Genomic DNA, 12,051 nt, shown 5'->3' on the forward strand with positions numbered 1-12,051 from the left:
AGCTCAACATGATGTGTGTTTATGTCAGTTTGTGAGATCGGATCTGATGATCGTTGTTTTGTTCTTGATCGAAACTCTCTCATTTCTCAGCGATGGAGCAGAAGAAGACGGTTATCGTGACAGGTAAACTGTGATGAATGCGTTGAAGCGGAAAAAGGGGTGTTTTGATGCCTCGTGTGATTGTTGTCTCAGTTTTAAGAGTTTTTCTAGTGACAGCTGAGTCTTCTTCTGTCACTGAGTGATATTATCATCATCAATTTCATGACACGCAAATGATCATCATTACAACTCGAAGTCGTTTGGCACTAAATACAAAACTAAAATACATAAAACACTTATTTTTATCGAACTATTACCACTTCTCAAAACTATCGGCAAGGACCACGATGTTGTCAGAAATTTTGAACACCGTGTCGTGTTTTGTTTTATTCATTCACTTAATTAAATTTTATTTTTCCTTTATAATTACTATGATTTTAGTGTTTTTGGATGTTTACTGTGGTAATAACATAACTTTATTTTCAGTTTTTGTATTTACCACGGTAATACTATAGTGGTGTTTGGGACATTTACCATGTTTGTTTGAATATGTTTGGATATTTTCTATAGTATGATATTCTTTGAGGAGTTTTGGGGTCAGTTTTATTTTTACTGTTACTTTTATACTGCTATGGGTTTAAGCCTTATTTTGGGTTTTATTTAAAAAAATATATTTATTATTATTATTATTATTATTATTTTTTTTTTTTTTTTTTATTTTTTTTTTTTATTATTTAATTTTAGTAAATTTGTTGTAATTTTTATTTGCCTTTTTCGTTCTTATTTGTTTTTGCTGTTGGTTTAGGTTTAATTTTTATATAAATAGGTTTTTATTTATGTTCAAGTAATTTTAGTACTTTAAATTTGTTTCAGTTACTTGTCACAGAATCATTTCCGTTTTTAATTTTATATATTTAATTTTATTTATTTTCCGCTCTGTTTCAATTAACAAAAATGTTAATAGCAAAAAAAAAAAACTTATTTGGAGTATATGAAAATGTATTCAGTACCATAATTTCCATAATGTAATATGTATACCATTATACCATATTTACATACACACGCACACCATAATATTTTCATGCAACATATTACCATCCGATAATTACACATTTTAATAATCTTATTGTCATGCAATTTTTCCCTCCTAATGTAGCTGATAAAAAGTGTTCTAGAGAAGTAAATAACAGAGTTTTTGCTTGACTCTGGGTTCAGGTTACTGATGGCAGCATCTCATCTGAAACTCAAACGCAAGAGTTACTCATTACATCCCGTTTAAAGCAGGATCAGATCTTAGACTCTGGACTGCAGGGTTTAGATTTAGCTGACTTTAGCGTCCTGAAAACCTGTTGAGTTTAAAGTGTGTGACAGCTATAAAACAGAAAAGCTGAGCCTGATAATGGAGGGGTGCAATGACTGCATTATTGCACTTTATTTATCATACGACTACTTGAAATGATCTTATTATGTGTGAAGAATGTGAGAGTGATACAAGAGACTTACCTGAGACAATGATCAATTATTAAGCTGAGTGTTATATAAAATGTTTGACCAATCAGCATCAAGTATAACACAATATGTTACGTCTGCCTTATGATTTCTCTGTGTTTCTGTAGGTTTTGAGCCGTTTGGTGAACACACTGTCAATGCCAGCTGGGTGGCAGTACAGGTATGATGTTCACACCGCCATGAAACGAACAGAGCATATCAACTATGAGCTGTACTCACTGTTTGTTCACATGCATCTGCATGACTTAACATAAAGATTTCCTTGTGTCAGGAGCTGGAGAAACTGGGCTTGCGTCACGATATAAACCTTCACGTTGCTGAAGTTCCTGTGGAGTATCAGGCGGTTCAGAGTCTTCTGCCGTCTCTATGGAAACAGCACCTTCCTCAAGTAGCGTAACAATATCATGTTTGTGTTGTGTAGTTTTATTGGTTAGTGATGCTAAATGTCTACAGAGTGTTGTATTAACATACAGTCATGGCCAAAAATATCGGCACCCTTGCAATTCTGTCAGAAAATGCAACACTTCTCTCAGAAAGTTGCAAATGTTTTGGTATTCACATGCTTATTGTTTTTATTTGCACTGCAACGACACAAAAAAACAGAGAAGAAAAGTCAAACTTGATAAAATTTCACACAGAACTCAAAAATGGACTGGACAAAATTGGCAACTTGTCAAAATTGTAAGAAATAATTGCTTTTCAAGCATGTGATGCTCCTGTAATTTGTATTTAGACACACCTGTGGCAAGTAACAGGTGATATAGTAATCACACTTGCAACCAGTTAAAATGGAGAAAAGTTGACTCAACCTTTGTGTTGTGTGTCACACTGAGCATGGAGAAAAGAAAGAAGTGTAAAGAGTTGTCTGTGGATTTGAGAGAGCAAATTGTGGAAAAACATGGACAATCTCAAGGCTACAAGTCCATCTCCAGAGATCTCAATGTTCCTGTGTCCACTCTGCGCAATATCATCAAGAGCTTTACAGCCCATGGCACTGTAGCTAACCTCCCAAGCTGCGTCTCCATCAGACGTCATGGGTCTTCCAGCAGGACAATGACCCGAAACACACTTCAAAAAGCACTCAGAAATGGTTACAAACAAAGCGCTGGAGAGTTCTGAAATGGCCAGCAATGAGTGCAGATCTGAATCCCATAGGACACCTGTGGAGAGATCTCAGAACAGCAGTTGGGAGAAGACATCTTTCAAATCTGAATGACCTGGAGCGGTTTGCAAAAGAAGAGTGGTCAGAAATTCCAGTAGAGAGGTGTAAGAAACTCATTCATGGTTACAGGAAGCCATTGATTTCAGTTATTTTTTCCAAAGGGGGTGTTACCAAATATTAAGTTAAGGGTGCCAATAATTTTGTCCAGTGCATTTTTTGGGTTCTGTGTGGAATTGTATCAGATTTGACTTTTCTTCTCAATTTTTTTTGTGTTGTTCCAATGCAAAAAAAAAATAAAAAAATATTTTTGGCCATGACTGTATACACACACACACACATACATATACATATATATATATATATATATAGTGGGGAAAATAACTATTTGATCCCCTGCTGATTTTGTAAGTTTGCCCACTTAAAAAAGAAAAAAAGGAGGGTTTATCATTTTTATGGTAGGTTTATTTTAACCAATAGAGACAGAATATCAAACAAAAAATCCAGAAAAAAGCAGCATACAAATGTAAAAAAAAGATTTACATTTTAGTAAGTCTAATAAGTATTTGATCCCCTACCAACCAGCAGGAATTTTGGCTCCCACAGTTTGGTAATGTGCACATGTGGAACACAGATTAGTCCTGTCACTTTAAGAAGATACTCCTTATTTCAGCTCACTGTGTGTATAAAAGACTCCTGTCCATAGAATCTGTATCTTCCATTCCAACCTCTCCACTACCATGGGCAAGACCAAAGAGCTGTCAAAGGACATCAGGGACAAGACTGTAGATCTGCACAAGGCTGGAATGGGCTACAAGACCATCAGCAAGAAGCTTGGTGAGAAGGAGACAACTGTTGGTGCGATTATTCGGAAATGGAAGAAATACAAAACAACCATCAATCGGCCTCGGTCTGGAGCTCTGTGTAAGATCTTGCCTTGTGGGGTTAGGATGATCATGAGAAAGGTGAGAGATCAGCCCCGAACTACACGGGAGGAGCTTGTTAATGATCTCAAGGCAGTTGGGACCATAGTCACCAAGCAAAACATTGGTAACACTTTTTGAACAATGGATTGAAATCCTGCAGCGCCCGCAAAGTCCCTCTGCTCAAGAAGTCACGTGTACAGGCCCATCTGAAGTTTGCCAATGAACATCTAAATGATTCAGAGAAGGCTTGGGAGAATGTGCTGTGGTCAGATGAGACCAAAATTGAGCTCTTTGGCATCAACTCGACTCGTGTTTGGAGGAAGAAAAATGCTGACTATCACCCCAAGAACACCGTGCCTACAGTCAAGCACGGAGGTGGAAATATTATGCTTTGGGGCTGTTTTTCTGCTAAGGGAACAGGACGACTTTACCACATTGAGGGGCAAATGGACGGGGCCGTGTACTGTAAAATCTTGGAGAACCTCAGCCAGAACACTAAAGATGGGTCATGGACAGTGACCCGAAACACACGGCCAAGGCAACAAAGGAGTGGCTCAAAAAGAAGCACATTAAGGTTAATTAATCCCATAGAAAATCTGTGGAGGGAGCTGAAGTTTCGAGTTTCCAAGAGACAGCTAAGAAACCTTAATGATTTAGAGAGGATCTGTAAAGAGGAGTGGACCAAAATCCCTCCTGAGATGTGTGCGAACCTGGTGACCAGCTACAAGAAACATCTGACCTCTGTGCATGCCAACAAGGGTTTCTGCACCAAGTACTAAGTCATGTTTTGCTTGGGGATCAAATACTTACTAAAATGTAAATGTTTTTTTTAACATTTGTATGCCGCTCTTTTCTGGATTTTTTGTTCGATATTCTGTCTCTATTGGTTAAAATAAACCTACCATAAAAATGATAAACCCTTCTTTTTTAAGTGGGCAAACTTACAAAATCAGCAGGGGATCAAATAATTATTTTCCCCACTGTATCTATATCTATCTATCTATCTATCTATCTATATATATATATATATATATATATATATATATATATATATATATATATATATATATATATACATACATACATACATACATACATACATACAGAGCTGGGTAGATTACTTACAAATTGTAATCTGTTACTGATTCCAGATTACATGACAAAAATTGTAGTCAGTATCGTAATCCATTACATTACACATTTTAGGTAATGTAATCAGATTACTTTTGGATTACTTTTAGATTACTTTTGACTTAACTTGTTTATCACATTGATTTAAATAGCATTATCTTGTACCATAATGATGTAAAAATGCAAAGAGTAAGAAAATGTACGTAATCCAGATTACATGTAATCAATTACTACCCAGCTCTGTATATATATATATATATATGATCAATTATTCTATGTCTGATGTGTTTATTGTGCTCTGTACTAGTGTATGTATGTTATGTAAAAAATAATAAAAAATTAAAATAATGTTATGCTCATAAAGTTATTATTTATTTAAATGATATTTATTGTATTTATTAATACTTGATTATTTAACAATATTAGTTCTTGGTCTGTGTATGCAATAAAAGTAAAATTGTATTATTGCACATTACTTTTTATATATGATAAATTGCATCAAATAATTTTCATCAAAATGTATTATCATATCATATACACTGGCAAACAAAAGTTTGGAATAATTAAAACATTTTTATATTTTTGAAAGAAGTCTCTTTTGCTCACCAAGGCTGCATTTATTTGATCAAAATACAGTAAAAACCGTAATATTGTGGAATGTTATTTTAATTTAAACTAACTGATTTCTTGATGTTAATTGTTTTCTATGTGAAATTAAGATGTAATTTATTCCTGTGATCAAAGATGAATTTTCAGCTTTGTTTTAGTTAGTATTTCACAATATTACTATTTTTACTGTATTTTTCAACAACAACAACAAAAATGCAGCCTTGGTGAGCAGGAGACTTCATTAAAAACATTTAAAATCTTTTAGTCCCCAGTATTATAGTAGTATTAATGACTCATCCATAATTATTCCTTTTTAATTCTATTTTTTTCTTTCTGTTTTTTTTCAAAGTTAGTGGTCCATGTTGGAGTGTCTGGCATGGCCACGACAGTAACGCTTGAACAGTGTGGTCATAACCAGGGTTACATGCGCCTGGATAACTGCAGCTTCTGTCCGGAGTCACGCTGCTGTATGGCGGGAGGACCGGACTGCATTCAGTCTGTCATAGACATGGACGCCGTCTGTAAGAGAGTCAGCTCCTCTGGGCTCGGCGTATCTGTGTCTGTGTCAAAGGACGCCGGCAGGTAAAAAGCTCTTCTTGCTTGTTTGCTGACACCTTGCAGAATCTACAAATTAATAATGAAAGAACCATAAAAAGTGCATGTTGTTTTTTTTGTCGGGTACTGTGATGAATAAGCTGTTTCACATAACAGATGTTTGCATATATAGCCCAAAGGTTGTATTAGACTGGCTAATGAGAATTTATTGAATGACCAAAATGCTTTTAAAAGTAATGCTTTACAATATTGCATTACTTCCTAAAAAAGTAACTTACAAGTACTTTGTATGGAAAGTAATGTTGCGTTACTTTTTGTGATCTGGGATGGACTTGCTTGTTTGTTTTAATATAAAAAAGTTATATTTTACAGATAATAAATACATCAACACTTAAGCAATATATTTTTAAAAAAGAAACACAAATGTTATGTTTATCTAAAGTAATTTTTGCTTATTAGTATGGTTGAATTGCATCAACGAAGGTCAGCAGCAAAGACTTAATAAACAGTTCATAAACTGGGATTGAATACATGAGGATATTTGCGTTAGCATATTTAATTACTGCAGGTTTGCATCATGTTCTGAGTTTGTATTTCACTGTTTTATTCATTTTGAGAAATATTTGTGTGAGTGAGATGAGTAAATGCATGTTGACATTTAGTCTAGAACTACAGTAATAATCATGTTCATGTTACTCCTGATTTTTGTCAATATGCGGACAGGAGAGCAGTCAGTCAATGCATGGGAAAGCAAAGTAACTGGCGTTACTTATCTGAAAAAGTAACTCAGATTTTTGCTTATAAATGAAAAAGTAATGTACTTTACTAGTTACTTGAAAAAAGTAATCTGATTACGTAAATGATTATGTTACTGCATGCAACAGTGATTTTTTTTCATCAGAACAGACTTATTTTGTAAGACTTTTTACATTTTTTTAGTTGATTGTAGTCATTATGTATTCCTCTTTCCCAGGTATCTGTGTGACTACACCTACTACATGTCTCTGTTTATGGGCGAGGGCAGATCTGCGTTTGTGCACGTTCCTCCTCTAGGGAAGCCCTACAGCGCGGAGCAGCTCGCTCGGGCCCTCAGGGCCGTCATCCTGGAGATGCTTGAACTGATGGAGCACAACAAGGGAAAGAAACACTGTGTGCACGACCAATGAGAGACACAGGCCGAGTCTCGTACGCAGTTATGTAGCGTTGCTTCGGATTCAAGAGTTCAGGCACATTTGAAGACATCAGTGTCTTAACTTGTGTGCTACATACTAGGATCAATCAGCTGGTTTGAGATGCAGCTTGTGTGCTAAACTCAATCCTACAGCTGCGTTCAAATAGTCAGGAAAGCACTTTAATGGGGTATACTTGAAACATGCAGAGATATGGTATTATGCATAAAAAAGACTTGGAAGTGTGGTTCTAATGTGAAACACTTCGAATACAAGGAGATCTTTAAACTGTAGTTCAAAAATGATTTTTTTAAACAATCAAGGCAGAATTTCTAAAATCATTATTCACCAGATTAAGTATGTCTGTAGTATAAAGTCATTTAAACCAGGGCTATTATAATTAACTAAAATTTAATGATACATTTTTCTCACCATGAAAATAGTCATATAGAAGCTGGAATGGCATTAAATACAAACAAAACTAAAATTTAAACGAATTAAACATTTTGTTACTTGAAATGAAATAAATGTTAACTGGGGGAAAAATAATAATAATAATAATATATATCCATCTAGTAATTTTAAATTTTCACTTAGTTTAACTTGTAGTAAAATAACTAAAACTGTAAAACAAATTCATCAAAAATATATAGACATATACAAATACACAACTAAATTACTACAGCTTTAACTAAAATAAAAATGGAAATGAAAAAAAATTATAAAATCAAAACTTATTAAAAACTATATTGTGATATTTAAAACATATTTGAAAATGGCTAAAATTGGCTAAATTACTAAAACTAACTAAAATGAAAGTGACAAAATAATACAATTGAAACTCATTCAAACTATTAAAAACTATATTGATATATTTTTAAAAAAATATATATATATATATATATGTGTGTATAAAATGGACAAAATATTAAAATAATTTTTAAAATATTACAACTAATTAGAAATATTAATAAAAACTAAATTACTGAAATTTAAACTAAATTAAAAAAAATATATATATATATATATATATATATATATATATATATATATAAACAAAAACTATATGGACATTTAAAGAATATTTAAAAATGAAAAATAAAACATCTAAAAAACTTTAAAATGAAAATGGAAAAATATACAAAAAACTTAATTCAAAATATGAATTAAAACTAATAGTATCTTAATGATAGTAAAATAATACTGTTTCAAATATGACTTTATCATCTGCAGCTTTCAATTATACCCCAAACACACATTGGACAGAAAGCATAAGTATTATTACAGTTTATTTAGTCTCAGACTGAAGAGCAGGTGCAAAGGGTGATATTGTAGAGGAGACCTAAAATTATGACAAAATAAAAGCTATGATCTGCCCGCTGGACAGTGAAAAAAAAAAAGATAATAACCACGTCTATCTGGTTATTAAAGTGCCAATGTGAGTACACAGGCTTTGGGATATAAGCATCAAACTGAAATATGTTTTTCCTCATTTGAAGCCATTTATGTACAGGGTCTCACATAAGACGCCTGAACCCGATGCCTTTTGAGTAATTTAAGGTCTAATTCTATCAGCACTGTTAAGACAACAACAGTATGGTTTTTTATTTTTGTTAATTATATGAAATGTGAAATCGTGTGATGATTGTAAGGGTGATGTTGTCTTCTCTCAGTGAACGTTATTCAAGATTTTCTCTTTACATTTCTTTCATACTCTTTGCAAAATGCTGGATATTATATTATATTATATTAGACCATAATTTCTCAGTCCATTATGTGATATTATAAAATGTCATTTGAATTGCATATGACTTGGTTTTAATTTTCTTTAGCTTGTTTTTCTACGGTTTTTACTGGAATCTGTTATCGATCACAAACACAGTGGACCAAACTGATTATGCTGTGAATCTTAATTCTTTTTAATGTTGCCTAAAACACTGTTATTTTCAGCATTTCTTTATTTCCATGGATCCATTTTATTGTATTAAAGGTTCTGACATCTATTACGGTGGTGATTAGTATGTGTGCATTAATATTCCCACATTTGTGTGGACACTGTTGTTCTTCCTCTTTATGTTGTTTCCTTATCTGCCACAAATTTTTTTACAAATTGTATCTCTCAATAAACAGTTTCTGCCTTATTCAAGTTTATTTATTCCAAAATTATAAATTAAAATTATATATATATATATATATATATATACGCATGTATACACACACACACACACACATTCATAATGAAATTATAGAAATAATATTTCTAATTAATAATATATATAACTATAAGACTTATAAATTATCTACATGTATAATAATTTACAGTAATACACAAAAGTATGAGATCACTAGAGGAAAGTTTTAAATTTTGAGTAAAGTTGCATTAGCCATTTTATTATCAGCATATCATATTATTAATATATTAATAATCTTCTATGTGTGTACAATGAAAATCTGTATCTTCAGATGCAGTAAGAGGTCATAATACTTCACTGTTTTTATTCACCATTTGCTGTCCATTAAAGTCAGATATATAAAAATTACACATGTTCTATAAACATAAATGAGGTCTTGAAAACTTAATGCATAATAATTATAAACGAATTAGAGTATGCAGTTAAAATGATACAGCAGTTTTAGATGGAGTGGATCATGTCACTTTAGCGCACAGTAGCCTATATTATACGTGTCCTTGGACCACAAAACCAGTCATAAGGGTCAGTTTTTTGACATTAAGATTTAAACATCATATGAAAGCTTTGCATTGCTTTTCCAAAGCTTTCCATCCAATAAATAAGCTTTCCTTTGACGTATAATTTGTTAGGATATGACAATATTTGACTGAGAAACAAACATTTGAAAATCTGGGGCCTGTATCGTGAAGCCGGTTAAGCAGGCTAGGCAGGTAAGATTCAGTTTAGTTTGCACCAATCCTGGGTTTTAGGTACCATGAACGTGGCTTGGCTTTTAGCAGCATTCCCCAGCTAACCTGCTAACCAGGTTATGTTCTGGTTTAGAAATCTCAAACTGAAATTTGACCAATCAGCTTCGAGCTAACTGTCACAGCTCTGACGCAATAAAGCCACTCCTCCAGTTTCTCTTGCTCCAAATTAAAGGACGCTACATAGTAAAACATTTTTAAAGATAAAATCATCTGTTTTTTAGAGATGATTATTTTTTATATCATTTATAATATAATTACACAAACCAGCTTAGTTTAATAGTAATTATTAAGCTTTTATTTAAAATCAATGTAAACATGACTGCATGTGAGCTTAGATTTTTAAGTGTTTTTATACCTATAAACATTATCAACTCTTTAAACTACACTGTAAAAAAAATTCTGTAAAATTTACGGTAAAAAAACAGCAGCTGTGGTTGCCAAAATTCTACTGTAAAAGGAATACGGTAACAACATTTTAGGTTTCACGGTTTTAACTTAAATTTACAGTTAGATACCGTAATTTCATTATTTGATATAATGTTAATGCACCAACCTATTGAAGTACTGAAATCTGTTTTGTACCTTTGAAATACACTGATAACCACCAAATGCAGAAGATGATGAGAAAGTCACACGATGAACCAAAGCCCATCACAAGCAGCTTTTAAATAATAACATGAATAGAAGGTGCACCGTGTCATTCACACAAGCACTAAACACCATCACGGTGAGACTCATTAAACTGAAATATAAACATTAATTTAACAACATTAGATGTAACATACAACCCTAATAAACATAACTGATAAGAAAAAACTAAGAAGAAACATAGTTATTTCAAAGAAAAAACATCAAATTCAAAAATTTGAAATGCAACGCAGGGAATTCTGGGAACATCAGTTTACGGTATTTCCCTGTAAATTTTACAGGAACTTACCGTTATCCATTTAACATGTTTTACTGTAGCATTTTCACAGTTTTTTACAGTTAAAATCACGGTAATTTTTTACAGTGTAACGTTACAACTTTTACTTGCACTTATATGGTAAGATGTTTTCTTTAAGTTTTCCTCTTTCATGGATAGATCGTTTCATGATCGTGTTGTGTAAATGTGTTTAAATTCTTCATATTGTTCAATCTTTTAATCTCTCTCGCAACACTGTAAAAAGTTCTACTAACAAATGTAAAAAAAAGTAGCCTGAACAAAGAATTTTTAGTTGGAGAAGTCAGTTTAATTTTTTGTGTGAACCGAACAAAAATACTCTAAACATGTCGCTACAAAGTTGTTTTGTTTACTTTACTTATAGATAGGCCTAGTGTCTGTTCACAAAATATCCAAATGTTCTCCCAACTTTTCAAATTGAGTCATCTGAACAAACACTGCACAAGTTCCCAGCATGCATTGCAGCTTGAAAATATTTTATGTTAATTATTATTAAAATATTATTATTAAAATATTATTTAGTTTTAAATTTTACTGGCTTAATATATGCTGCTGCTGCTGCTGATGTCACTGTCAGTTAGCTCTCATGTGGATCAGAGTTCATATTTTCACTGATTTAAAATTTGTTGATCCTCACCATGGATGAGAATCGTGCGCTGAGGTACTGTATATGTGCATCTCATTGCAATCTGTTTAATACATTTGTCTATTGACATAAATGTTTGCCTTTAGTTTTAAGAGGCAAATACTACTTGTAATATGTAGAAGGCTTTGAAAATAAACAGAAATTGAAAAAAAAGAAAAGAGGATTGTCAAAAAACTTTAACTAAATGCTAAAACATCTTTTGAGTGCTCTGATAGCACCCAAAAGATGCACTCAGTAGATTGAATTTTATTCATTAGATGAACTAAAGTTTTTAAGTTGTCGGTTGCTTGTTGAGTTAACTTAAAAAGTTGATTGTGATAGGTTGCCTTATTTTTTTTTTACAGTTTTAAGGCATGTGATTGGCTGCTCATTACTGATGTCACACTTTCAAGTGCACGCCTTCATTAATTCAGGATCAAGCCTG

General features: G+C 32.7%; 1 protein-coding gene across 2 annotated transcripts in view; it reads left to right on the plus strand.

Annotated features, from left to right (window-relative positions):
* Nucleotides 1-7,992, plus strand: part of pgpep1 (pyroglutamyl-peptidase I) — a 46,564-nt gene extending 38,572 nt beyond the window's left edge. The window contains exons 1-5 of one of the 2 annotated variants that reach the window (XM_058745991.1): nucleotides 1-123; nucleotides 1,656-1,708; nucleotides 1,820-1,936; nucleotides 5,723-5,955; nucleotides 6,902-7,989. The exon at nucleotides 1-123 is cut by the window's left edge and continues 59 nt beyond it. In XM_058745991.1, the coding sequence (XP_058601974.1) occupies nucleotides 93-123; nucleotides 1,656-1,708; nucleotides 1,820-1,936; nucleotides 5,723-5,955; nucleotides 6,902-7,094 (627 nt within the window). In that variant the 5' untranslated portion in view covers nucleotides 1-92 and the 3' untranslated portion in view covers nucleotides 7,095-7,989. Of the gene's footprint in view, nucleotides 124-1,655; nucleotides 1,709-1,819; nucleotides 1,937-5,722; nucleotides 5,956-6,901 lie in introns of both variants that reach the window. The other variant, XM_058745988.1, reaches the window with a different exon arrangement.
* The last annotated feature ends 4,059 nt before the right edge of the window (nucleotides 7,993-12,051 follow it).

Source organism: Onychostoma macrolepis, chromosome 02 (assembly GCF_012432095.1).
Source record: "Onychostoma macrolepis isolate SWU-2019 chromosome 02, ASM1243209v1, whole genome shotgun sequence".
In the NCBI taxonomy this organism is placed as follows: domain Eukaryota; kingdom Metazoa; phylum Chordata; class Actinopteri; order Cypriniformes; family Cyprinidae; genus Onychostoma; species Onychostoma macrolepis.